The following is a 21,193-nucleotide window of genomic DNA, read 5'->3' as shown; positions in this document are numbered from 1 at the left end:
ATCCGGTTCCGCGGTTCGCACTCGATCGAAAGTCACTCCCACAGAGAGTTTCAGGAGAACACGCGTACCATTTTGAGTCATTCAAGACATTCAAAGTCAAGTCAAGTCTCGGTAAATCTAACGGTTCTTCATCTCTCCCACCGAACACTACCTCATACTCCTCCAGACCAAACCAACCATGGCCTCAAACTCTGTGAAAGAAAGCGCCAGCAATGCCGCAGTCTCAGCCAAACAGGCCTCGAAAGCCGCGATCGAGAATCCTCAAACTATCCTTCACAGCCCATACATGCGCCTCGCCCTCCCCTTCCTAAACGGCGGCCTGGCTGGCATGACGGCAACAGTCGTCATCCAACCCGTCGACATGGTCAAAGTCCGCCTTCAACTCGCCGGCGAAGGTGCAAAGACAGGTCCTCGCCCATCAGCCATCGGGATCACCCGCGAGATCATCGCTTCCGGCAAAGCCCTCGATCTATACACCGGCCTCTCAGCCGGTCTGCTCCGCCAAGCAGTTTACACGACCGCCCGTCTCGGCTTCTTCGACACCTTCATCAAAACCCTCAACGCCCGCGCTGAAGCCGCCGACCGAAAAGTCACCTTCGCCGAGCGCGCCGCAGCCGGCCTCTCCGCAGGCGGTATCGCCGCCATGATTGGAAACCCGGCCGACCTGGCCCTCGTACGGATGCAATCCGACGGCCTGAAAGCTCCCGAAGCTCGCGCAAACTACAGATCCGTGTTTGACGCTCTCGTTCGCATCCCGCGCGCGGAAGGCGTCGCGGCACTCTGGGCGGGAGCCTTGCCAACGGTCATTCGCGCCATGGCGCTGAATATGGGCCAGTTGACGTTCTTCGCGGAGAGTAAGACACAGCTGAAGCAGCACACAAACCTGTCCCCGCAAAGTCAGACGTTCGCGGCGAGTGCGATTGCAGGATTCTTCGCGAGTTTCCTCTCATTGCCATTTGATTTCATCAAGACGCGTCTGCAGAAACAGTCGAAGGATCCCAAGACTGGCCAGGTGCCGTATAAGGGTGTTTTGGACTGTGCACGCAAGGTCGTCGCAGAAGAGGGATGGATGCGCTTCTATCGTGGCTTTGGAACGTATTATGTTCGGATCGCTCCTCATGCGTGAGTCTCCCTCTCGCCTTTTAGCCCTTTTGCTTTTCTTCATTCCACCTGAAACTAACGTGATTCGCAGGATGGTAACGCTCATCGTTGCTGATTACTTGAACCTCATAACCAAGTAGAGGCTCTTATTTCGAGGGATGGAAGGAATGTGTGCACGGATGCGAGTTTGAACGTGTTGTCTCCATTCATTTATGGTCCCGATAGGCTTCGACATGCGGGCAAGGAAAGGGTATCCGAGAATACGCAACGGGTATCTGGGTATGATCCGAACCTCCAAGTATAATTCTGGGAATTTCTATCACCTCATTCTTATGGTTCTTCATCTGGATACGACTCGCATCCTTGTCCGCTGCGCAGGCTAAGTGCTTACTCACGCAGCTCCATACCTAGTCGTCTTGGCATTTACACATCACCGGAGAAAGACGCAGATGGGCATTGTCGACCATTCCCTATCATCCTCGGGAGAATCAACGTGCCGAACCGCGAGACATACCGGTCTTCCCCACAGGAAGGGGCCTCGGGAATCCAATTTTCTAATTCTGTTTTCAAGTTTCTTACTTTCCTTGACAGGCGAATACCCCCACCCTTGTCTTCTTCTGCTTGCTGCGAGTTTCTCTCTGTGTCTTTTGGAATATGCATTACTTCGTACATTCCAAGTCATTTTTGATACTCTCTGCTCTTGATTCAGTAGGACTAGTCTAGAGAATACATCATATGTTTTTTTGCGGAATTTGCCACGTGAATCTCATAAGCCTGTCGAGACATTCTTCCTCTTCAATCATCCTTGTATCGTGTCTGGAACGAGCCCAATGCCACGGTAATGTGAGACTACAGTGTTTTCCGCCGTCGTGAACTAACTGAAGAATCCCAAGACATCTCAATTACGCCTGATGGAAATTTACTTTTAATACAATAACTTTTATTGCATTAGACACTGAAGTGACTTGGCTAAGAGTTTGTAGTTTGCGATTAAGAAAGCCGTAACAAAGAGTGCCGCAAAAGGATCCGTTTGCGCATCTCGCATTATCATGTTAAACAGGGGAATACTCGAGCTGGAGACCCCATTTCCCGCGGTTAAGAAAGAATGGAGAAAAAAAAATGCCAATTTAGATGGCGTCTCCACCAGCGCGCTTGTGCTCAATAGCACCAGGGGGAAGGACGTCCTCAAGAGTCTCGTCTGTGCCGCGCAAATCCTCTTCGATAGGGACGCTGTCCTGGATCTTCATCCAGACGACTGGGGCGGCGATCAGAAGTGCACCACAGAGGAGACCCCAATTGGAAGCGAGTTCGGACATGTAGGATAGTTCGTTCTTGTCGAGACTCCACATGACGGCGGACCCGGCGGACTGAAGACCCTTGTAGAAGCCTGCCAGATTGGCAAGCTTACGACCGGAGTTGCCCAGGGCACCCATCAGCCTGTTTTTATATTAGCCCTGTGTTGTACTAGAGTGAAGGATAAGTAACATACCAGTAGACGAAGCCCTGCCAGACGGCATCGTACATGCCATAGAAGAAGTACAAAAACATAGGTCCCACATAGCCCGGGGTGGTCCAGTCAGTCGGGGTGAAATCCTTGGCAGCGACACTTTCACGAGTGTATCCCTTTTGCCAAGCATAACCACCACCCCAAATAGCCATAGTGAGGAGGAACACGACACCCAGGCCAACGCGAGCGCGGATTCTACGGCGCACACCCTCGATATCCAAGAGTGGGCCGATCAGAGCCGCGGCAATGATCTGGGCGAACCAGTAGAGGAATCCATTCAGCGCCTTAGTACGAGTGTCAAAGTGAGCAGCGTTGATGCCATTCTGCTGGTAGGTGTAGAACCAATTGGAGGCGAAGAACATGGGGAATAGAAGAAGAATCCAAGGCTCGGAGCTAATGGTTTGCCATAGACCGACGAACTCAGTCTTCCAGCTGGGGTTTTTCATTAAGATGACTTTGGAACCGTCGGGACGGATGACTTTATCGGCGTCGCAAATGAAGAGGGCCAGACAGGCACCGAAGAACATGAGCACGATGAAGGCAATGTAGGTACCGTCGCTGACGTTCTTGTTGGTCTTGACATGAATGTTCTCACCAAGAGGAATCTAGATGATTTGTTAGTCGCGAATACGAAAGCGAAAGAGAGAGATGCCTACCAAACTGCCCATGCAAGCGCCAATGTTGAAAATACACCAGAACCAGGCGAAATATCGACCCTTCTGCTGCTCAGCGGGATAGGACATCATGATGGTACCCTGAGCACCCCATAAAAGACCCGCACAGACACCGAGAAGGGCACCAGCGAAGATGTTGAAGCCAGGGACATATTTGTGAACGGAAACGAGGAGACTGATGGAGTAGATACAATAACCAATACCACCAAAGGAGAGCGCAAGGCGAACACCCAGACGGTTCACAAAGGTACCAGCGAAGAAGCCGACTACAGCAAAGGTACTGTACAGAGCAGTGTTCTGTCGTCACGGAATTAGCATGAAACAAGAGCGAGCGTCACATTCCAGATTTCAAAAAAAAACTTACCATGTCATCAGCTAGACTGGGGTCAGATTTACCACCGCCACCCAACCCACCCAGAGCATTGAACATGCCGGGGCACATGAAACAGACAAAGGCGACCATGCCGAGCTGGAACTTCGGCGAGGCATACCAGCCGAGAGCGCCCAATCGCTTGTACATCCATCCAGCCGGGCGGGGGACATCGTACGTCTGGAACTCGGTTGGGGCAACCGTAGCTTCAGTAGCCACACGAGCCGTCTTCATCTCGGGATCGGTCTCGATCCCGGCCATGGTGAATGAGCAGAGATGAGAACGTAGAAGAGAATCAGGAATGGGAAAGTGTCGATCTGGAGAAAAGTGTGGGGAAGAGAAGATATAAAAAAAAAAACAGGAGACAAGCAGCTTTAAAGTGAAGTTACGCGAGGCAAGCTCTCAGTTTCTATAGAGAAGAAAGAAGGAAAAAAAAATGAAACGACCACGAGGCAGGGTGACATTCACTGTGCGCCAGAACAAAATTGGGATTAGCACGTTAGTTCGGCTATTCATGCATTTTGCGGGGGAAATTCCAACGATTTGAAGCGATGATAGTCAGGTTGCACTGAACCGCCTTTCCGTCCAGTGATACACAAAGTGGTATTTCCATGACTAGCTCATTTGTACGAGAGTGTTACCCTGGCCTTGCGGTTGCATGTGGCTAAGACCAACACGATGGATAGGAAATAGGGGGCGAATTGAATTGTGTGGGGGAGGTGGAGGTAACTCGATCGAGTTAGTCTCCCACACGGGGCTTTTCAGTTCTGACCTGCAGTGGCAGTGAAGCTAGATCCTGGTCCTTGCCATTATCATTAATGTAGTATAGAAGAGCTAGCTGAGGGAGTATGTCAAGGGTGTAAGTGTGGAATGCTCCATTGATCTCGCAAACCTCCCCCATGTGGCTTCCTCGGCTCCCCAAACACCTTATCGCGGGGATAACGTGGATAACGTGGGTATCGTGGATCTGGCTCCACTCGTCCACTCGGTCTACTCCGACTCGGACTCTTCTGATGACTCGTCCGTATCACCATTGTTCTGCGTGGGAATAGGCTCCGACTTTACCCGCACCTTCATATCCTCATCCACCTCCTCGTCCTCGTCCACATCGACGTCCACGTCCATCTCGTCCGCATCAATTGCGTCGCTTGCCAGCGTCACTGGGCCAAGGTGATCCTGCTGAGACTGCGATCCCTCCAGCTCGTCATCCGCCTGGCGCGCCAATAACTCCTCCGCACGGCGCACCTTACGAAGTAGAACAGGGTCTGATCTGAGGTCATCATTGCAGAGTGGAACGGAACACACCGGGCATTTGACTGCCCGGATGCGGCGCCCAGCTCGCCCTGGCGGAGGTGGAATTTGCAAGCTGCTGCGAGAGATCATATCCTGAATGGCTTCGCGCTCGAAGCTATGGGGACATTTCGTGCTCGTAACGGGGTCTCGGAATGGTTGGAGTGTGAGGGGGCACTTCAATGAAATGCGCTCCCTCTCGATAGCGATGTCATCTGAGTCTGCAGGTGAGGGTTCACGCCGGTTGCGCGTGCGGCGATTTGAAGGACTACCTGCGGTGTCTGCGTTCGCGTTGGGGTCTTCCAGATGTGAAAACCATGTAGATGCGTTCGGGGGGGGTGGTACTTCGTCCCCTGGGAATTTCGAGTCGTGTACAATGCGGTAGAAACCAATATAGTTATTGTTACCCGCATACCTGCATCCAACCCTCCAAATTAGTCCATGAATCTTCGAAACTTGAGTGAGAAGCACGGAACGTACCGTGCCGTTAACGATTGACTGTTCCACTTTTCTGTTCCCTCGTCCAGTGCATTGCACAATCGATGACTGGGCGGATTCTGCGCGTTCGCTTCCCTCGTTTCTCGCTCTGGCGTACCCTCGTAATCTCCATCATCCTCATCCTCGGCATCCTCATCATCGCTCGCAGCTTCTCTTTGACGCCGTCGCTGACCACGCGTCTGTCGAACCCCGAGTGCAGCACGCTGAGCCTCAGTCACTTCTTGATTCAGAGTCTCCATCGCATCTTTCAGTCCCTGAAGCCGGGTTTCTGAATCAATGATCGAGCGCATTTTCTCTTCCATGCGCCCGTCACATCATCGACTTTTCTCTCCATCTCCGCTAACCGCTGGTACTCTTCGTTCTCGTTATCTTGTTCAATATCCACCTTCTCACTGTCCGTGGCACCGCGTCGCTTTTCTTTCGCCCGCTCGTATCGTACCCGCGCGTCGCTTAACTTTTCATTCACGTCACCTGCAGAGTCGGTAAGTTTCTCGGCCGCGTGTTGCAGGTGGGTCTTGAGTTGTCGGGAGAGTTGCGATTCCATAAGCATTAATAATTGACGATGGCTTTCTGCCGTGAGGGGGGCCTCTGGAGGCTCATATTCTGGTAGATCGGGGATCTCTGCTGCCCGCGGGGTGGGCCGACTGAGTGTTCGGTTGCGTGGCGGGATTGTGGAGGGCATGGTGAGAGCTGGAAGACGACAGCAAATGTCGAGGAGGAAGCCTCCAGATGCACTTCCTGTATTGCCGAAAAAAAATATGTGAGACAGAGGCGAGCCGAAATGAAGAACTGGTATGCCCGACAACGCCGCACTCCAAATCCAGAACGCGTCGCGACTGCGCTAGTCCTGATTAGGCTACAGTGGACTGATAAGCTTATCGCATCTACAGGCGCAGTTGATGCATCATGTCTGGAATTAATTCCTCTTGTGTATGATTCTGGAGCGAGAACTTTGAACTGAGCGAACAGTGAGTATATAAATGTACAGTTTATGGAGCCATTAGCGATAGTCGGCTTAAACTTTGTAAAAGCAGAAAGCATGATAGAAGCCTGGGGGAAGATGAGCAATGGAAGTATGTATCGAGTCGCAAAACACTTACTAACGGCATCCTTCTCTTCTTCGGTCATATTCAATTCCCCTGTCGCGCGGTTGCGAACGCCCATACGTTCACTGAGAGGTCCCAATTCACGGTCGTCCTTCTCTTCCTCCCAGATGTCCAGGAACGGCTTGCGATACTGGAGTTCCAGGTTGTAGTCTTCGGTCAGGCTAGAGTCGAAATTAGCGATTGGATGCGAGGAAAGACAGGAAGAATGACTCACGCTCGGAAAGCCTCCCAAGGCACAACAAATTCAGGGACCTCCTCGACAGCCTCCTGCATGAAGTACGTGTATTTCCATCCAAAAGGCGGGCGGAAAATCCCGTCCTCGGGGGTCTTGCCAGGGAATCGAACTCGGTAGATTTCGTTACCCCATTCAGTACGGTCATCCTCCTCAACCTCACCATCCTCAGGGGCTTCAGTCTCGGCAGCCTTGGCAGCCTCGCGCTCTTTGCGCTGCTTGTGCCATGCGCTGACCTTGCTGGCAATCACGTCGGAGTTCGGGCATACAGCAATGAACCGGCCGCCCTTCTTCAAACAGCCGGCAACATTGCTAAGCATCTGACGCGCCTTCTCTTCCGTCTCAAATGCGTAGTGAATGGCGAACATGGATGTAACAACGTCGAAGCCACCGCCGCCCCATCTCGAGGCCATCATGGAGCCACCCGGACCAGCATTGGGGTCAATGCCGACTTGCTGGACGATCGGGACATCGCCAAGGAACTCTCCGAAGCAATCCTTCGTGAAGAATTCGCCATGGAATTGAGGCCGACGACCTCGCTGACGTAGCATCTGACTGTACCGATCCCGCGCCTGTTCAATAGAGACATTGGCCGGGTCAAGTCCGACATAGAGTTCCACCGGCTGGGGAGTCTGCGCCCACTTGCCCAGATCACCGCCCTTGCCGCAGCCCATATCCAAGACAAGCAATGGCTTTACTTCCGACATAGGCGGGCCCATGCTGTCTTCAGCCCAGTCCTTGCTATCGTTGTGCTGAGCCACAAATTCCTCCGAAGGAGAAAATTTCTGAATCAGAGTACTTTTCACCCAATTGTTGAAGCTGCGCAGCCCCTTGATCTTGCTGTCCGTTTTCCGCCATTCACGACCGCGCTGCGGAACGGCATTGTAATGATTCCGAACGTAGTCCAGCCCACCTCGTTGTGTAGATTGGCGCAAGGCATCCATTTCTTGCTCGCGCTCACGCTCCTCTTGTCTGCGCAAGACATCTGCGCCCCTGCTCGCGCCCATGCGAGATCCACCGCCAGGTCGTTTGCGTTGCCGAGGTTCTTCTGGGGTCGGCGAGCGGCGATGGATCGGAGAGCGAGACCGTCGAGAGTCTTCGTGCGGAGTGCCATTCCTCGGACTGCGAGATCTGTCGCGACGCGAGAACATTGTTGAGGGTGCATCGCGCCTCCGCGGCTGGTGTCGTTCTTGCATTCGCCTGCGCTTCGAGGCGGGTCCGAATCTTGAGTCTTCATTCGATGCACGGCTCTGGTCACCATGGTGCCCATTTTGTTCGACGATCGGTCTGGAGGTAAGAAGATGCGCCGTTCCTTTCTCCTTCGCCGGCTGACTTGGGGGCAGGTGGCTTGGGGGCCCCCGAGCCGGATGTGGGTTCCATCGGTACGAGTGAAATTTCCACTTGGTGGTAGAATGTATTAGAGGTTAACCAAAGGTGATTGACTTGTTAATATATCAAAAGAAGGTGCAGAGTCGGGAGGGGAGAGGTCAAGTTGTGTAAAAAGTGAAGATCTCGGACTCGAGTGAAGGGAGCTCGGGTGTGGGTCGTTTCCGGTGCAGGCCAATCAAGTGCGACTATTGTACTCAACTTGTACATTCGTGTTTTCAAGAGTCGCTCGAAGAGTAGCATCGAAAGGGGGCGAGGAGTGTCTAGCTAAACATAGCGCAAATGGACTTGCAAAGTAACTCATTTCCAACATTCCAGAGCACGAGGGGGCATAGGCCGATTTGCAGTATCTTGTTGTGCTCTACATAGTCTTCTCCGGGGCCTTTCCAATATTGCGACTAATCAGTTAACAGAAGTCAGTAAACAATTGTGAGATGGCTTCTCCATGAAATGAACTTTAGGACGATGTTAAACATCTCGAGATCCACTCAACATATCTGGCTGTTCGGATATTCTTCACTCACTGGTCATCATATTGAAATTCTTACCCCCAATGTTTGCTTCAAGCAAGTGGCATCCGCATTATCTACGTCAATTGAGTGAGCGAACGATTTAAACAGAAACGACAGATCATCTAGTCTTCTAGAACTAAGCCTTCCCAACATTCTTGTCTGTGGACAAATAGCAGACGGTGCTGTCTTCCGTTTCCTGCTCTCCCGACCTTTCTCTCCTCCCTAGTCACGACGGCTATGGAACCTTCCCTTCCGCGGCCAAAGAAAACGTTTTCGATTGCTGGTAGCCGTGGAAGCAGTGAAATTCTTGGATAATGTGCTTTCTTCTTGTCATATATCCACCCGTGCTACAGTGAGCCAACCTCTCGAGGACTCGTACTATATTGAAACTTGCGGTCTCTGTGTGTACTTGGTTCAGTTTTCTCTCTCATTACATTCCTCACCCAATATTCTCTTGCCCTTGACGAATGCTTGATTTCTTCCATCACTCTTTCTCATCATTCGTTGCGAAGAATTATGATCACATAGCTGCTTCACTACCATCCTGACTTCTCACTTGCCCATTTCATCACCCGTCCACCATTTTCCCATCCCAACTACTTCAAGATCATTTCGAAAGGTAAGCACGAACCTGACTCACCACTTCCTTGACCACAAATGAATTTTAATGCTTGCCTCATCACCTACACAATCTCACCACCCAGTCTTTCTTGCTCAGGGAAGAGTCACAATCCCACTAACATCATACACTGCAGCTACTAGTTTTCGACAACATACATATCCTGATGACATGGAGTCTGAAGATAACACCAAAGACGTGCAGGGGGCTTCCAGCGTGATGCGAATTACCCCGACTGGAGAAGAAGCGGAGCGTCCCACTATCTTAGCTACATCTTCCCGGAGACAACGATTTTATCTCAGTCACCATACCCGTCAACCCCAAAGTGGCAAAGAAGAAGGAGCTGACTGAAAGGTCCAACAATGGTTTCGCAGAGGCCAAGACAGTCTCTCGTGTTGGCCTCGGTAGCCCTTTCCCTACGCCCAAGTCCGGCGAGACCGAAAAGAAGCTGAAACCGAAAGCGATTCGGCACTCCCGGGATAAATTTGAGAAGCTACCATTCGACTTCCCTGATGAGAAGGCCGAACTCACCGATGATCAGATCAGAGTTCTTATAATGCAGGCTCCCTGCATTCGCAAGAGATACTACAAGTATTTCACCTCCCAAGGACGTATAAAGCAGCCATACTATCATGTCATTTTCACAAAGAAGCCCGATGGAGAACTGTTGCATGAAGACTGGGTGATGAATTCAAATCTTCTCTCTCGCTGGGAGAATGTGATGCAGTGCTATGAGTACAATAAAGCGCGCGAATCATCCGGAAAACCGTCCGGGAAGAGACAGAGCAAGCCCAACAAGAAGAACGAAGCAGGCGGAGAAGGAGCTGGTCCGAAAAATGACAACGAATTCCATGAGCAGCCATCAATGAAAAGCGCTTCATTCAAAAAAGCAGGACGTCCGGCAGAACGTCTTTGCACACCTGCTTCAGAGGAATTCTTCGAAACTCTGCCTAATGCTTCCAATATTATTGCTGATACCGATGAAGCAGCTACGATTGCCAATCCTTTCGCTGAGGATGCCGTAGCCCGACAGGCTAAGCCTGGCGCCTCTGGTCCATCATATCGCAGCAGGAGTCGCCTGGGTCTTGAGAGACTCCCTCATAGTGCCGCACGCATAGAAAAATATGATGACATGTTCCTGCGCCCAGAGAGACGTCGCTCCCGCAGCCCTCATGATAGCTCCACAGTCCAGAACAAGCGCGAGGCCAAGCTGTACGACTCAATCAATCCAAGTCATTCCATGCACCGATATCTCGACAATGAGACCCTGCAGTCCATCCGGAAGTATGAGATGGGTGATCTTGAGCTTATGAACCTGGGTGACCTCTCGGCGTTTGTCAAGAGAATGGATCGCGATATCAACAAACTGCAGGCCTCTCTGATGCAATCATCCGAGATTTTCGAAAGCTGGCAGATCAAGAAGAAAGTCAATGAGTTTAGGACTTCATTGCTGGCGCTTCAAGTGGCTTGTCTCAAGCTACAAGAACAATTGGAAGCTGATGATATGGGAGAACAGTAACTGCGAGGCAAGAGGAGAGAGGAGTGGGAGGGGGGAAAGAAAGAGAGCAAGGTACCTGAAGATTTCCCAATCTAATCTTCGCGCGCTGGTCTTAAGCCTCATGTGTACGTTGCGATTTGTGCCCGAGGAGTGCCAGGGGGACCACATAGGCGATGATACCTCGGTAGGGGTGAGACTAGTGAGGCTGGTTCATTTGCATGCATCCAAAAAAGTGTAATCAAATTGCACTTTTTTCTGCTAATCTTCATGGATATTGATAACACGTCAGCCCTTAGTAGAGATCGCAAGGTATCTCTCTCGTGTATTTGCGTGACTCAATGGCACCTTGTGCCCGAAATTCATTCTTTTAAATAGACGACAAAAGAACGGTCAAGTAAACGACTAAGTGGACATTACAGGGAGAGTCCCGAAGGAAAGTTACGTCAACCTCTAGATGCCGGCATACACGAGTTATTCGACATCAATATGCTGAAATTCTCAAGCGCTGTGTATTTGGGGATTTCTCAAGTTGATATTGAGTACTTGGAATTGAATATGAACGTCCTTCCACAAAACGCCACCAACAAACACTGCCCGCTATGAAACATAAATCATTTGAGATTGTAGATAGGAAATTGGATATCACTAAGGGTTAGTAGACTTGTGACGCGGAGTCCTGGGCGTCAAGACCTGCCGCATCCGCCGGATTTTTGCCCACCATTCACGATCGGCCTTCTTCTTCTTCTCATCGTCCTCTTCACCGCCAAATGTCTGCGCAGGGGAGGTACTTCTTTCAGTACGCGGCGATTCCAATGCCGTGGACCGAATGCGCCGGCGGTGCTTCACCCTGAGAGCTTCCGACACAGCCTCCCAGCCACTGCGTAACTCTTCTGGCTTCTCACCGGCCCGGCCTGTTCCGCTTTGAGCGAAGCGATCTATCCAGGGACAGTATTCCATATGCTCGCTAGCCACCTCCAATGACGAGTAGACAGTGACATCCCCATTTTCCTTCGGTTTGTACATCCAGAGACCTAGACGACGGAAACATGCCTTGCAGCTAACTAGGCCAGCAGCTGCGTCCGCTACTGCGTTCCAACCAAAGAAGGCCAGTGCTAATGCTGCTCGATTGATATGCTGTGTTGAAGGGATAGCAGGCTTTGAAATTGCCCCTGCTGGTGTTGGGGTCGACGGCTGTGAAACTTCTTCTTGATCAGCAGCATTGTTTTCTTCAGCTGTGTGTGTATCCGAGGAATTTTGAGATTCTGTAGACCAATCCTCAGGCAATATTTTTATTAACGCTTCGATGTCGAAGCCTTCGGGGGCTTGTATGATGTCGTCAGCCGGTAATTTATCGCCCAATTTCGCGATGCCTACGTAGCGTTCCCGAAGACCGGCGATGGCGATGTCTGGGTTCGCCAATGGCAGATGTTGAATGGTTGCTAAATCAACGTCAGGATCTTAATGAAATATGCAGTAGGTTTGTGTCTTACCATCACAGCTCTTGTTGCGCCATGGGCAGTTCTCGCCATGCGCTTCCTTTAAGAGCTTCTCGTATTCCTCCACAAGTTTCATCCCTATCAATATGCCAATTAGCTCCGAAGTCTAACGCAGCTCGTATCTACGGGTGCTATAATGACGTACGGACTTGCTTTCGCTCCTGGACCTTTTCGACATCATACCCATCAAGCTCGTCGATCTCATCAGGTACTTTGACCACGACGGAGCCGCCGCAACCACTGACGCAACTCACGCGCATAACATCTGTACAGATCCATCCGCACTTCGCCCATTGTACTTCATTTATCGGTGCTGGCTTTGGTGTCCACCGATCGACCCGGCGAAAGGTCTCAAGCCGCTCCAAGAACCGTTCGCGGTCCCAAGGAACGAAAGTCGGGCGACTGGAGGAAGAGGTTGATGAGACTCGTGCGGATGGAAGTGAAGTCTTAAAAATGGAGTTTCGAATTGATGCAACGTCGGAACTGTCGTTACTGCTCAGTCGGACCTTCTTGATAGAAAGATCACCGGGGAGGTGAGTCCGCGCTGCGGCGGCCGGCGCGGACTTCGATGCCGACAGTTTCGCGGTAGTCTCCGAAGAAAGCGGTTTAGAAATCGACTCTAGTACTCGGTGGAATTTGCGCTTCTTCGATTCGACGGCGTACGACATGGCGAGAGTTTGATGGGGAGTTAGTGGCGTTGCGCAGATCCAATTCGCGAGGCCGAGAGCTGCGAACGAAAGAGCTGTTGTTGCCTCAGGCATTCATGATCAGGCCTTCCATTGATGCTTGAGTTGTCGAATAAGAGTTCATATAGATCATAGCTCACTTCGACAATGAGACCAAAGCAGTATTCATATTGCCAGATCTAAACAAGTTGCACTGTCAATGTCTACTATTCAATTAGCAAATACTCGCCGCTGATTGGTCATATCCGGTGACACCTCATGATCTCCCGAAATTCCGACTTCACTTTTTCCCTCCTTCAACCATCACTCTCTCACCATGGCTTCCCTGGGGACGTCCCTGCCTGCATGGCGGGGTCTTGCACCCCGCCTTTCTAGAGATGTCTTCACTTGCCGACATTGTCTTCGAAACCAAGGCTACGCTGCCAAATCCGTCCGCCAATTCGCCGCGATGCCCTCTCCCCAGCCGAACAAGATCCGATCCTCTCTCTTCTCAGATAAAAACCGCCAATTCTTCACCTCCAGTATAAGACGAACAGCCGCCGCCCCTTCCTTTACAAGTGCAGTTCATGAGGGTGCCACTAAAGCCAAGTCAGCTAGCTTCCCGGAGATCAGCAATAAGTCTGTTGCGTACTGGCTACTTGGTAGTGCTGCAAGCGTCTTTGGCATTGTCGTCTTCGGTGGATTGACCCGTTTAACTGAATCAGGGTTCGTACATAGAGCTTCTCATTAGATGAGGATCGGAAGCTGACTGGACAACTTATTGCGCAGATTGAGTATCACTGAATGGAAGCCTGTCACTGGTTCCTTGCCGCCTATGAACGCCGAAGATTGGGAGTCCGAGTTCGCGAAGTACCGCGCATCCCCGAGTTCAAATTGTTGAACCCGCATATGAACCTGTCTGAATTCAAGTCGATCTACTATATGGAGTGGATCCACCGTCTCTGGGGCCGGTTCATCGGCTTGTCTTTCGTTCTGCCTGCTGTCTACTTCGTCGCGCGCAAGAAGGTCTCCGGGCCTATGGCCTTGCGTCTCGGTGGCATTGCTGGTTTGATTGGTTTCCAAGGCGTCATTGGTTGGTGGATGGTCAAGTCCGGTCTGAAGGATGATCTGTTTGCGCCAGGTAGCCATCCTCGGGTCAGCCAGTACCGACTCACGGCTCACCTCGGGACTGCTTTCACTTGCTATGTCGCCATGCTGTGGAATGGTCTTGCTATTCTCCGCTCTCACCGTCTAATGAAGGACCCTGTATCTGGTCTGAAGCAGCTTGACGCACTCCGGGACCCACGTCTGGCAATCTTCCGCCGCTCTGTCGCCGCTTTGGCCGCTTTGGTCTTCATTACTGTTATGTCTGGTGGTCTTGTTGCTGGTCTTGATGCTGGTCTCATCTACAACGAATTCCCTTACATGGGCAACGGACTGGCGCCGCCTAGCAATGAATTGTGGGATCCTCGCTACTCCCGCCACGAGGACCGATCTGACCTCTGGTGGCGCAACATGCTCGAGAACCCTTCCCTTGTCCAGCTTGACCATCGTATTCTCGCCACGACCACCTTCACCTCCGTCATGGCCTTGATGGCCTACACCTTGAAGTCGCCTACTATGAAGCGTCTTCTGCCGGCACCTGCTCGGAAGGGGGTTCACGGCGTCGTGGGCTTTGCCTGCATGCAGGTCACCCTTGGCATCTGCACTTTGCTCTACCTGGTCCCCATTCATTTGGCTTCTGCCCACCAGGCTGGCAGTCTCTTCCTTCTCACCTGGGTCATGGTTCTAGGCAGCCGTGTCTGGCATCCGTCTCGCACTGCGAAGCTGCTGCAGATGGCCGCGAAGGCCCGAGGACAACAGGTGTCTTCCGCAGCTGCCTCTGGCATTAAGCGAGTTGCCTAAAACTCTTCAACTGAGTGTACGAATATGTGGACCAAGACGAAATGCTTCATTCATCCGTCTTGGTGTTCTGATACCATCTCCATTCCTCCTTCTGACTTGTCGATTGGAGCGACCCCGTCTGTATAAATAATATCGCTTCATATACACAATGTATTAGACAAAAAATGATATTGATATTCATTTTGAATCGATGTGAGATCTCAGATAGACTTCCTATTCGACTCGACTCCACTGCATTTGACCCCAGCATTTCCCCAAACGCCCAATGCTCGTTCCCTTTCAAACTCAATAACGGCAATTTCAAAACAACCAAGCCTACCAGAGGGACAGCTCTCGTGGGCTTAGTCGCGCATATCATCAGGACGCGAGGCACGGGGTGGGTTGCGGCGACACAAACCTAGGGGCTCCAGGATCGGCTCAAGTTGCTCATTATTCTCATCCAGGTCAGAGTCCCAAGTAATGGTGGAATCGCCACCCACAGTCTCGACATCCGATAAGTCCTCCAAGATGCGGTTGTAGTCGTCGTCGTCGTCGTTACGAACAGAGCGAGAAGTAGACGGCGGAACGGGGCTCTCGGCATTGAATCGGCCAATGCTCTGTGTCGGGGGCGGGGAACCCATACGCATCAATGCACTGACAGCATCCTGTTCAGCGGCAGCGGGTGTACGATCAGCAACCATATGAGCCGCGAGAGGTACACGTCCAACATCAGCAAATACGCTTGATGCGCGACCAGCATTTGCGAGTCGACTTACCGTTCCAACAAGGCTAGGGCTAGCTTGAGCTTCAAGGTTCTCTGCGATTGGGACATGCGGGCCCCGGACGGTTTCGTGGGTTTTATCCCCGCCACGAATTGCCTGGCACTTGCGGCAGCATTGCCAGCCGCAGAGCTTGCATCGACTCATGCCATTGGTATTTCGATGATCACAGTCATCACACTTAGCAGTGTGTGCTTTCACTTCTTCAAATTGAACCATGATTGCTTTGCGCTCTTGTTGGTGAGGGCGAGGGTGAGGCGGAAGGGACCTGTTGGTGCTATTTGCAATCGAGGTTGCTCCGTTTGCACGGCGCTTTGCCGGAGTCTTGCTGCGGGAGGGTTTCTTGGGCGGAGGCTTTTTGGAAGACTGCGGCGAAGAACCGCCTGAAGAACCGCCTGGTGTGGGAGACGCCTCGTTGAATACGACACAACGTGCGTTGCGATCTGTAGCTGGTGGCTCTGTGTCTCTGATCTCGACTTCTAGACACCAGAGGATCTTAGTCAAGTTCTTAGAGTAGTTTCGATTCTAGAACTGCTCTTCTGCTGACCCTGTACTTACCGTCATCTGTACCATCATGGCCGTTGTGCGGTCTTTTCTGGGGGACCATGGATCTGAAGACCAGTCCAGGAAGCGGAGGCAGCATTCGTAAGGCCTATCAAAGATAATGTTAGCTGGATTCATTGTTGGATCTTTCACTCGAGATCAAATGGAGTTTTCTCAAAGCCAAGGGTTCGTTTACCTAAATCAAAGTGATGGTCAGTACAAATGTCAACACCTTACATAGAGATCAAGGCCAACCATTTCATCGTGTCCCATGGTGACGCTCGGTTCGATAGGAAGTAGACGAAGATGAGGAGGTTGGGGGACTCGAGGTAGATTATCTTGGGGATTGTCATGTAGAACACTTCGATCATCGCGTTGGTCGCTTCCACCATAAGACGATGGACTTTCAGGCTGCGGGTCAGGTGTAGCAGAAAGGCGAGGCGGGTAAGAATTCATGATGAAAGTTGCCTTCAGGGTTGTGAATGTTGGAAGGTGTTGAAAGTAGATGGGACTGGATGGTGAGAAAGGAAAGTGATTGCGAGAGGGTACATGAAGGATGAGGTGCCTTTTTTATAGAACATTTGAATCTCGACCATCTGATGTTAATAACGGAGATCTCCTGAAGAAATCTGCGGTGAAAGCTAACAGGCCCTGATGTATAAATCGCTCACTATTGACCCACACTCACAAGACATCGTTGCCAGTGCTTATAGCGACTTTTGTTATCATCATCGATGCCTGGAACTCACTGTTCATCAATCAGCATTCGTGCATCTTCCACCCTTTGTCAAACTGGGCTTGATTGACATACACCGTACCATTGGCTGTTGACATCTGCGGCACTAAGCTCTGCTGTATATTACGGAAGGTGTTGATTAGATCTGGAGCGAACTTCAAGTTACGTTGAGTTCTCAAAGGTTGAGTTTTTGACTGGTCATTTTTATATAATGCATTTCTCATACAATTCATCGAAACCACATGCACAACCAGTACAGTTATCACAAATCGAAAATACATCAACTTCCGAATTGGGATATGAGATCATCGAGCATCCATCCCAGAAAATAATTTATGTCAATTATTTGTGGGCTGCAAATTTAACGTTAGTTCAATCGGCTCATGTAAGTTAGCGGAAAGCAACAACATACGAATTCCCTCCTCAGGAGAAGGCTCAATACCGGCAATCTCGGCAGCAGACTTGTGCTGCTCAGCGGTCTTGTCATCCTTCATCATGGGGAAAGCCAGAACCTCCTTGATGGAGTAGTTGTCTGTCAGGAACATGACCAGACGGTCAATACCCATACCCCAACCACCGGTAGGGGGAGACCGTACTCGAGAGACTGGCAGAAGGTCTCGTCGATTAACTGAGCTTCGTCGTCACCTTGGCTCTTCTGGTTGGCCTGCTCTTCGAAGCGCATGCGCTGATCAAAGGGATCGTTCAACTCGGTGTAACTGTTGCAAATCTCCTTGCCCATGACAAAAGCCTCGAAACGCTCGCAGAGACCAGGGTGATCACGGTGGGCCTTGGCCAAAGGCGACATCATCTGGGGGTGGCCCATGATGAAGCTGGGGTTCTGGCAGGTATCTTCAATAAACTCACCGACCAGCTTGTCAAGGATGCGGGCGTTGGTCAGGGGAGGTGCGCACTCCACATTCATCTTTTTGAGGATCTTCTTGAGGAACTCGTTGGTCTCCTGGGTGTGGAGCTCGGTGCCAGGCGGGAACTTCTCGCCGGTGGCCTCCTCCAGAGCGGGGATCATCTCAATTCGCCTCCAAGGGGCCTTCCAGTTGACAGTGTGGGCTTGGCCGTCCTGGCTGTGGAAGGTAGTTTCATATCCACCAGTCACGTGCTTGACAAGGCCGGAGACAAGGTCTTCAGTCAAGTCCATCAAGTCGTACATGTCGGCATACGCCTGGTAGAATTCACATGTGGTGAATTCCGGGTTGTGCGTGAGATCAATGCCTTCATTTCGGAACTGCTTGCCAATCTCGTAGACCCTCTCCATGCCGCCGACGATGAGCATCTTGAGGTAAAGCTCGGGGGCGATACGCATGAACAGCTTCATGTCAAGTTCGTTGTGGTGAGTGACGAATGGCTTGGCAGTAGCACCACCGGCAATGGCATTCATCATAGGGGTTTCCACCTCAGTGAAATCACGCTGATCGAAGTAGTTGCGTATATACGTGACAACCTTGGAACGAGTGCGCAAGATATTGCGAGAGCGGTCGTTCATGATCAGATCCAAGTAGCGCTGGCGGAAACGCTGCTCCTTGTCCTGGAAACCATAGTGCTCGGAGGGAATGGCGTGCAGGCAGGGAGATAAGAGAACAACTTCGGTAGCGAAGATCGACAGCTCACCGTCAGGGCGGTTCTTGGGGGCTGTACGGCCGGGGAAACCGACGATTCCAATGATGTCACCACGGCGCAAGTGCTCGTGCTGCTCCTCAAAGGGGACGCTGCCGGTGGCATTCTGAGCCTGGCACATAACCTGGACCTTGACACCCTCGGCGCGAAGATCGTAGAAGATCAGTTTGCCGCCGGAGGAACGCTTAGTGAAGATACGCCCAGCGATGCGGACAGGGATGTCGGGCTTCTGCTCGCCCTTCTGGAGGCCCTCGTGCTCCTTGAGGAACTCGCGCAGATCATTGGTGACCTGGAACTTGTGGGGGTAAGGGTTGGGGGATCTGGTCTCGCGCAACTTCTGGACCTTCTTGGTTCGGATTTCGAAGTATTGCTGTAGAACGGAATTAGAAATTAGCCTGATAATCGCGTAGATCCGCCAATTATGCTCACGTTGGGAGTAAGGTTAGCCTCGTCATCTTCGGCGGAAGTCTTCTTCTCGGCCTTGGGGGGAGCAGCGGCCTCCTTCTCCTTCTTCTTGGCCTCCTTCTCGCGGAGCTTCTGGCGTCTCTTCAATTCGGACTTGGACACCTTCTCGCCGGTGACCTCGTCGAGCAAGAGGTTGGCCATGGAGACCTCGGCCTCTTTGACAGCGTTGGGATCCGACATGATGGTTGTTACAGAGGGATCGAAGTGGATGTGGGATGAAGATGGAGGGGCGCGCGAAATTTTGGGCGGGAGTGACAGCGGGGCTGTTTGATTGGGCGGTCACGACTACCTTATGGCAGCTGTCGGTGACTCATTCCAATGTTTTTGGGAGTTGTTGATCGTGTGCGCATTCATTACTGGTGTTGGGTTATTTCAAACTATAAGTACACTTTCATTGCATTTGCAATTCCATCTACTTCACAAAAATTTGGTCATACTTCAGGATTACCCAATTTGGAGTTAGGGCTTAGGGCACGACTGTGGGGCTCTACCCCGCCGCTGCCGTCGCATCTATATCTATACGTCCATCGCTGGCATGCGACCAACGTTACCAATGTATTAGCTTTGGTCTAGGTCAACATCCGGTCAATCCATCATTTGGGACTATTGGTTTTTGTCGAATTGCACGTAGGATAAAGATCTCCGTTTTTTGCTTTGAACACCTGAAGGCCGAAACATGCATGTACAATCAAAAGCGCAGTGGACGGTCAGCTTCAGGTGATTTGTGGTAAAAGTGTAATATTCAGCTTAGGGCCGTTGGGTATAGTTGAGCATTGCACACTTCGCTCCCGGGTGAGAGAAGCAAGATTCAACCACGAAAGGGAGGGACTTAGCCCCCATACCGTGCTCGGTGGGATAGTCGGCGAAAGCCAAAGTATCATCTATGAAGCGCGGAATGCCAAATTTATCATCGTAATCGCCCTTTTGAAGCTTCGATATGGCCTCTATGATCCAGGTAGCGCGATTCTTTCGAATTTGTTATCCGAAGCTCGGAGTTCGGGCCGACCGGTGGTTCGTTTCAATGTCCTGAACGAAACCTGTTGATAATGATCATGCCAACAAGAAGGTAAGAGGCGTCTGGTTCACCTCGCTCCTCACAAAACTACCAGACTCGTCCACGGTTTCCAATGAAGGGGCGCGTATTGCCATCTCGATGGGGGCGATTGGTTACCCCGCAAGCGTTAATGTCGTCTCCAGAGTGCCCCGTGCGAGCAAAGATAATCTCCAATTGACATACGGCGTATCCGAGGTATCAGCGACAATATCCGACTGAGAGCTCCTCTCGATCTCTACGCGCAACAAAGAGCTGTGCTTGTTGAGTTCACCCTGTTCAAGATGGTCTTTGGTCGGAGATCTGCCAGAAAAAGGTCTCAGAGCTCTCATCGTAGCGATACGGATGGCGTGGTTTGCAGAGATAGATGTAGATGCACCAAAGGCGTGTATAAAAGTACAGCAAGAGCAGAGAATGAGATGGGGAAGCAGAATAGAAGCGAGAGTAAGCGCAGGACAAGGCAGATGGAGGTGGACAAGGACGAGAAAGAGATGCTGGTTCATACAGTGAATGAACCCTTCAAACGAATTTCCAGGCATGCTTATAGATAAAAGCAGCTTGCGAAATTCGATTCTGCTACCAGGGAGCTTTCAAGAGATAGAGATTCGATCGCCTCAGGTTCGAGTTCTTTTCTAAACCGGGGGTCGGTAGACCGGTCTAAATAATCGGGCAAAAATTGCTCGATCTTGCCATCAGCATCATAGACTTGGAGGAGAAGGAGGTCAAGAAGACGCTTAGGCACCGCTGAAACACAAGCTGAGAAGAGGTCTAAGTGAGATCGATGGTAAATCTCCTTGATCCTGTTCGACCATCTGTAACTTGCATCCTCGTCACTACTTTTGTTCTCAATTCCTTTCCCATTCCCATTTTGATTTCCACTCTCACCCACATTTGCAATTTTCCATTGTTCTTTCACCATCCTTCACAAATCTTCAGTTCTCTTCACTCTTCCCTATCATTCATCACCCACCATCCTCAAGTACTTCAATCTTTTCATTTCCGTCGACTCTTGCTCTTCCTTCAACACATCTACCGTATGAGGTTCTATCTCAATCAATCCCAAATCTCATTGAACCCAGCTCGCTGTCAAGTGATTTCTATTGTTGTTCATCCTAGGCTGTGACGCCAGCGCTGCAGTGTTGAGAAGTTCCC

The 21,193-nt window shown here is 51.2% G+C and overlaps 8 protein-coding genes across 8 annotated transcripts; 3 read left to right on the top strand and 5 right to left on the bottom strand.

Annotated features, from left to right (window-relative positions):
- Positions 1–178: 178 nt before the first annotated feature.
- Positions 179–1,241, top strand: N7477_009654 (putative mitochondrial dicarboxylate carrier protein; the record flags this gene model as incomplete). Its single annotated transcript, XM_056971315.1, has 2 exons — positions 179–1,122; positions 1,193–1,241. 2 exons carry the CDS (start codon positions 179–181, stop codon positions 1,239–1,241), a joined length of 993 nt encoding a protein of 330 aa, XP_056818294.1.
- A 987-nt stretch (positions 1,242–2,228) lies between these two features.
- N7477_009653 (UNC93-like protein) lies at positions 2,229–3,913 on the bottom strand (the record flags this gene model as incomplete). Its single annotated transcript, XM_056971314.1, has 4 exons — positions 2,229–2,538; positions 2,591–3,213; positions 3,265–3,579; positions 3,647–3,913. 4 exons carry the CDS (start codon positions 3,911–3,913, stop codon positions 2,229–2,231), a joined length of 1,515 nt encoding a protein of 504 aa, XP_056818293.1.
- Positions 3,914–4,642: 729 nt separating this feature from the next.
- Positions 4,643–7,974, bottom strand: abd1 (mRNA (guanine-N7)-methyltransferase; the record flags this gene model as incomplete). Its single annotated transcript, XM_056971313.1, has 5 exons — positions 4,643–5,357; positions 5,423–5,694; positions 5,754–6,130; positions 6,541–6,707; positions 6,761–7,974. The coding sequence occupies 5 exons, from the start codon at positions 7,972–7,974 to the stop codon at positions 4,643–4,645; spliced, it is 2,745 nt and encodes a 914-aa protein (XP_056818292.1).
- A 1,492-nt stretch (positions 7,975–9,466) lies between these two features.
- N7477_009651 (uncharacterized protein) lies at positions 9,467–10,814 on the top strand (the record flags this gene model as incomplete). The annotated part of the gene is made up of 2 exons (XM_056971312.1): positions 9,467–9,548; positions 9,598–10,814. The coding sequence occupies 2 exons, from the start codon at positions 9,467–9,469 to the stop codon at positions 10,812–10,814; spliced, it is 1,299 nt and encodes a 432-aa protein (XP_056818291.1).
- Positions 10,815–11,438: 624 nt separating this feature from the next.
- On the bottom strand, positions 11,439–12,957 carry N7477_009650 (uncharacterized protein; the record flags this gene model as incomplete). The annotated part of the gene is made up of 3 exons (XM_056971311.1): positions 11,439–12,232; positions 12,284–12,367; positions 12,435–12,957. The coding sequence occupies 3 exons, from the start codon at positions 12,955–12,957 to the stop codon at positions 11,439–11,441; spliced, it is 1,401 nt and encodes a 466-aa protein (XP_056818290.1).
- A 334-nt stretch (positions 12,958–13,291) lies between these two features.
- On the top strand, positions 13,292–14,859 carry cox15 (cytochrome c oxidase assembly protein cox15; the record flags this gene model as incomplete). The annotated part of the gene is made up of 3 exons (XM_056971310.1): positions 13,292–13,680; positions 13,744–13,775; positions 13,826–14,859. 3 exons carry the CDS (start codon positions 13,292–13,294, stop codon positions 14,857–14,859), a joined length of 1,455 nt encoding a protein of 484 aa, XP_056818289.1.
- A 341-nt stretch (positions 14,860–15,200) lies between these two features.
- Positions 15,201–16,531, bottom strand: N7477_009648 (uncharacterized protein; the record flags this gene model as incomplete). Its single annotated transcript, XM_056971309.1, has 3 exons — positions 15,201–15,983; positions 16,176–16,269; positions 16,398–16,531. 3 exons carry the CDS (start codon positions 16,529–16,531, stop codon positions 15,201–15,203), a joined length of 1,011 nt encoding a protein of 336 aa, XP_056818288.1.
- Positions 16,532–17,234: 703 nt separating this feature from the next.
- On the bottom strand, positions 17,235–19,170 carry N7477_009647 (lysine--tRNA ligase KRS1; the record flags this gene model as incomplete). The annotated part of the gene is given in 3 exon segments (XM_056971308.1): positions 17,235–17,428; positions 17,440–18,895; positions 18,955–19,170. 3 exon segments carry the CDS (start codon positions 19,168–19,170, stop codon positions 17,235–17,237), a joined length of 1,866 nt encoding a protein of 621 aa, XP_056818287.1.
- Positions 19,171–21,193: the final 2,023 nt, after the last annotated feature.

The sequence above is a fragment of the Penicillium maclennaniae genome, assembly GCF_028827695.1.
Source record: "Penicillium maclennaniae strain IBT 15551 chromosome Unknown utg000008l:1.0-3552695.0:1.0-3555053.0, whole genome shotgun sequence".
NCBI lineage: Eukaryota > Fungi > Ascomycota > Eurotiomycetes > Eurotiales > Aspergillaceae > Penicillium > Penicillium maclennaniae.
The sequence above is the reverse complement of the archived record's forward strand: the minus strand, read 5'-3'. Positions and strand labels throughout refer to the sequence as shown.